Source organism: Myotis brandtii, unplaced genomic scaffold (assembly GCF_000412655.1).
Source record: "Myotis brandtii unplaced genomic scaffold, ASM41265v1 scaffold8165, whole genome shotgun sequence".
NCBI classification, from domain to species: domain Eukaryota; kingdom Metazoa; phylum Chordata; class Mammalia; order Chiroptera; family Vespertilionidae; genus Myotis; species Myotis brandtii.
The window spans coordinates 7,431-12,373 of record NW_005371307.1 but is presented as its reverse complement, the minus strand read 5'-3'; the positions used below and the strand labels follow the sequence as shown (position 1 = coordinate 12,373).

The 4,943-nt window shown below is 40.7% G+C and overlaps 1 protein-coding gene across 1 annotated transcript; it reads left to right on the top strand.

Moving 5' to 3' along the window:
• The first annotated feature begins 2,132 nt into the window (after window positions 1-2,132).
• Window positions 2,133-4,937, top strand: LOC102259883 (T-cell surface glycoprotein CD1a). Its single transcript, XM_005884100.2, has 5 exons — window positions 2,133-2,493; window positions 2,856-3,122; window positions 3,536-3,814; window positions 4,233-4,511; window positions 4,840-4,937. The coding sequence occupies exons 1-5, from the start codon at window positions 2,433-2,435 to the stop codon at window positions 4,935-4,937; spliced, it is 984 nt and encodes a 327-aa protein (XP_005884162.2). The 5' UTR covers window positions 2,133-2,432.
• Window positions 4,938-4,943: the final 6 nt, after the last annotated feature.

Sequence of the window (4,943 nt, the reverse complement as noted above, 5' to 3'; positions counted from 1 at the left end):
CACCTAGATGCACAAGAACAATGGACAGAGCTTGCTTAAGGCAAAGATACACCTGTTATAGACCTGGAGCATGACTACCCACTGTGACCTGCCTAGTTATCAAGTTATGACAGGTCACCCTGTGAGGCTACTTTCTGTCATTGAACTTGTCAGATTTACCACATGGCACTTTTAAAATTGAGGTATGAGAGGCAATTCTGAGGTAAAGATGAGGTAGGAATGGTTGGGGTTTCAAAAGGTTGATATAGAGAGATGTTCAGTAACCACTAGTCTGTCCTGCCATGTAGATTGGTTTAAAAATGTATCTGCTAAATCTTATTATGGGCAAGTCCCCTAATTTAAATTCTTTAAGGGAGAAGTAAAAGATTCTTATAAACCTGCAGGTACTTAATTGTCTTTGGCTCAACATAATTCAAATGCTAAGGCTCAAAATAAGACAAATGCTAAAGTCGCACATTTTGGGGAGGCCTGTTCTGAACCCCTAGAATAGCTATTCAGTAATTTATCCTATCATCTTGTTAGCACTAATAGAAATCTTTTTTTATTCATGCAATTATCCCATTCTTTTCTCCTAAAATTCCCTTCCTCTCACCCTATAATCAGGACACTAGGTGGATTTCTGCTCGAATCTGTGCTTCTCAAATTGCAATATTTTGATCCCAAATAAACCTTATTGGCTCGCATTTTGGCTTTTCAATTTTAGGTTAAGATAATCTTAAGCTTTTTCCAAAATATTTTAAGAATTAGCCTTGGATAATTTCTATATGCTTGTACATAAATAAATTAATAACAAAATAATAGCCAGAGCACATTTATGTAGAAGTTACTAAGGAAAACAACATTTTAAGAGCCTTTTAAACATTATAAGAATGAGGGTCAGCATGGCCAGCAAAGACCAACTTATGATAAAACAAGCATGGGCCTAGCCGGTTTGACTCAGTGGATAGAGAGTTGGCCTGCGGACTGAAAGGTCCCAGGTTCGATTCCAGTCAAGGGCATGTACCTTGGTTGAGGGCACATCCCCAGTAGGAGGTGTACAGGAGGCAGCTGATCAATGTTTCTGGTTCTCTATCTCTCTCCCTTCCTCTCTGTAAAAAACCAATAAAATATATTTAAAAGAAAAAAAAAGCATGAAACATCCAAGCAGGGCCAAAAAGAAGGAAATCTTGGATAAAGAACTCCAGAATATCCTATTAATTTAATTTCTAACAAATTATCACTGTTTTTTAAAAAGTATAATAGGAGATTTACAGCATAACCTTTGTGTAAACTTCATGCTTATTACCATATATTTTAATCCTAAATAAAACTATAAGATTCTCATTTCATCAAATAGAAATAAAATAATGATTTCTGATCCTTTAAACAATTATTAAAAAAATCTAATTAAAAAAATAATTGGATGCCTGAACCAAATTATTCAATCACGCAAACTTATTCATTGAGCACCTTGCCAGGCATTCCATTGAACTGGGGACCCAGTACAACAGAGGTATATAGACCTAACACACTGAGGCCAAGATTCTGAGTGGGCAACATCAATTAAGGGTTGGGACTTTGTTTCAAGAAGGCTTGTTTTTGTCTAGTTTATACATTATAATAAAACCCCGCACACCAAGGAGTATAGTCCTTATTTTATGTGTTTTTTTCTTAAGTAGAATAAAAGCTCCTTGAATAAAGAGATTGCCTTGTAGACCAATAGATACTCATGAGTGTTGCAAGGTGCTTGTATCAAGGCAGGTGCTAAGTGACTTTTGGGTAAGTATTCATTTGGGTATATATCAATGCAAGTCAGAAGAGATTTTTCTTTATGTTTCCAGGTTCCTGTGGTCTCTGTGATGGCCACTGGTTCTTCCCTAAGGATAATGGAGTAGTAGTTTATACTGTTACACAAGGCAATCATAGGAGATTCTGAAAATAAAATTAAAAAACCAATGAGATGTCAGAGATATGAATGCGATAGGGTGGGGCTCAGGAAGAAGAAGAGTACTTGAAGAAAATTTAAATTTGGCAAGAGAAGGACAGAGTGACAGGAAAGAGGAGGGACAACAGAACATCTAGGAATTGGTGGAAAGCCATTTGGTTTTATGCTTTCATTGTCTGAGTGAGAAGAAAATGTCCCCAGAGGTAAACTGACTTTTCAATAGCACATAGGACTTAGTCTATAGAGGCTGAATTAGAGAAAGATGAACAGAATGAAGGCTGGTAGCAAGGGGAGAAGTTGAAAGTCAGAAGTGGAGGGGAAATGAGAGGCTGAATCAGTGCCTACAGTTTAGGGAAGTAGCCCTTTTTCTTTTTTTCTTTTTTTTTTTTTTGGTGGTGGTTTGTTGGTAGAAGAAGGAAGTCAGCATAGAGGTAGTGTGGAGTAGATTTATTTAAAACAGAAACCAAAGACAAACTTTCTTGAGAAAGAAATAACATCTGTAAATGAAATGTTGTTTCTGCAAATTCCATTGCTAGCAGTTCTCCTCGCAACTGGCGACAATGAAGAGGGTAAGAACTCAGGCCACTGCCCTGTTGGGTGCAAAAGGGATGTGTGTGTGTGTGTGTGTGTGCGTGTGTGTGTGTGTGTGTGTGTGTGTGTGTGTGTGTGTTTCTGTGTGGTGTGGTGTCCTCGGAACATATCTGGAGAGGAGAATGCCAGCGTAGTTCTCAGTATCCCGTACTCTGGGACCCTGTGCCCTTCTGAAGGTTGTTTGTAAAGCCTGGGGCCCTGGGCAGCTGAGTGTCTGCTGAGGTAGCCATGGTTTCCCTAATCTCCAGATTCTTAGTGTTTCCTTCCTGGCAACTTTCTTCATTCTCTCTCCTTCCAGATGCCTTTTCTTCACCTCAGTCTATCTGTTCTTTTGCCACAGCCTTCCAGGAGGAGATCTCCTTCAAAATGACCTACAGCTCTTCCTTCTACAACAATTCCTGGGTGAAAAGTCGGCACTCTGTTTGGTTGGGTGACTTGCAGACTCATGGCTGGGACAACAACTCTAGCAGAATTATATTCCTGCGTCCTTGGTCCAAGGGCACCTTGAGCAAGAAAGAGATAAAAGACCTGGAAGAATTCTACCGGGTGGGCATCATTATAATGCCTCAATTAATTCACAGACATGCCAGTGAATGGCAGCTTAAATGTAAGTTCAATTCCCAAAATGGGGAAATGCAATGTGCTGGGTGAGTTCTTCATTCCAATTTCCCCCACATTCATTCTCTTCAGCATTCTCTGTCTGTACATTTATTGTATCCTATTGCATCATTCACCCTGGGTTATCATAATCACAACTCTCACACTACATGCTTCCTTATTCTCTTGCTCTCACTGTTTATGTCACTGTCTTTCAACCATTTGCTCACTTCGATTTCTCACAAAAGTCATTATTTCTTCCACCTTCAACAATGACAAATTTCACTTTTTCTAACTTCAGATCAAACCAAAGTTAGTTCCATTGTTTCAAAGCCATCAAACTTCTTTTATTTCTTTTTTTCACTTCTACTACTTTTATCTTTTTATTCCCACTTTCCTCTAATTTACAACCCTCTTTCCTAGATCCCTTTGAGATTCAGATAACACTGGGCTGTGAGTTGGACCCTGGGGGAGCCATAGGAAGCTTCTATCGATTTGCTTATCAAGGATCAGAGCTTCTGCACGCCCAAAACAATTCATGGCTACCATCTCCAAAGGGTGGAACAAGAGCTCAGGATGTGTACAGAGTATTCAATGAGAACCATGTCGCCAAGTATATAGTACAGAGGATTCTCAGTGACATCTGCCCACGCTTACTCTTGAGTATTCTTGATGCATGGAAGGCAGATCTCCAGAGACAAGGTCAGTCCCATATCTTTCCTCCAAGAATTTTCTAAAATTACACCTTCCCACCATCCCTTTTAATTGAGGATAAGAGGGAGAAGGGTAATGAGTGAATTCCCAGCATGTGATAGATGTGTTCGTCTAAGCCCGTGGTAGGCAAACTGCGGCTCACGATCCACATGCGGCTCTTTGGCCCCTTGAGTGTGGCTCTTCCTAAGCCTTAAAAGGATCCTAATTAAGTTAATAACAATGTACCTACCTATATAGTTTAAGTTTAAAATATTTGGCTCTCAAAAGAAATTTCAATCGTTGTACTGTTGATATTTGGCTCTGTTGACTAATGAGTTTCCCGACCACTGGTCTAAGCTGATGTGAAGATATGAACCCCGAGTCTGTGCTAGAGTCCTTATCTGAGTATCTCTCCTGTTCTCTGCAGTAAAACCTGAGGCCTGGCTGTCCACTGGCTCTAATCCTGGTCCTGACCGTCAGATGCTGGTTTGCCATGTCTCTGGCTTCCATCCAAAGCCAATTTGGGTAAAGTGGATGCGAGGTGAACAAGTACAACAGGGCACTCAACAAAGTGGTATCTTGCCCAATGCTGATGGGACATGGTACCTTCAGGTTTTCTTGGAGGTGGAAGCCACTGAGACATCTGGTCTATATTGCCGGGTGAGACATAGCAGCCTAGGAGGCCATGACATCCTCCTCTACTTGGGTAAGAAAGACTGGGGCCCACACTGGGAGTAGAGGTAGATGGTCCACAGCAGAGCAGGAGAGCCAAGTAAAACATTTGGGATTTATGGACTCCACACCCAAAAGAATGAAAATAATTAATTCAATAAAGAGAAGAACTGAAAATGAGAGACCTGCAGAAGTAGGATGATGTTGAGGGTTAGATGAAAGATTCAACTCTGAAGAGGGAAGAGAGAGGAAACAAGAACAAAGATTAGTGAGGCGAACACTCAAATAAAAAAGGCAGACCAGGGAAAGGCACTAAACGGGGTGGGTTTGAAATGACACCTTGTGTGCACCCAAACCCACAGAACATCATCAAGGCTCCGTGGGCTGGATCATCTTGGCAGTGATGGTGCCCCTGGTGCTTCTGACAGCTCTTGCATTTTGGCTTAGGAAGCGCTGGTGAGTTTTT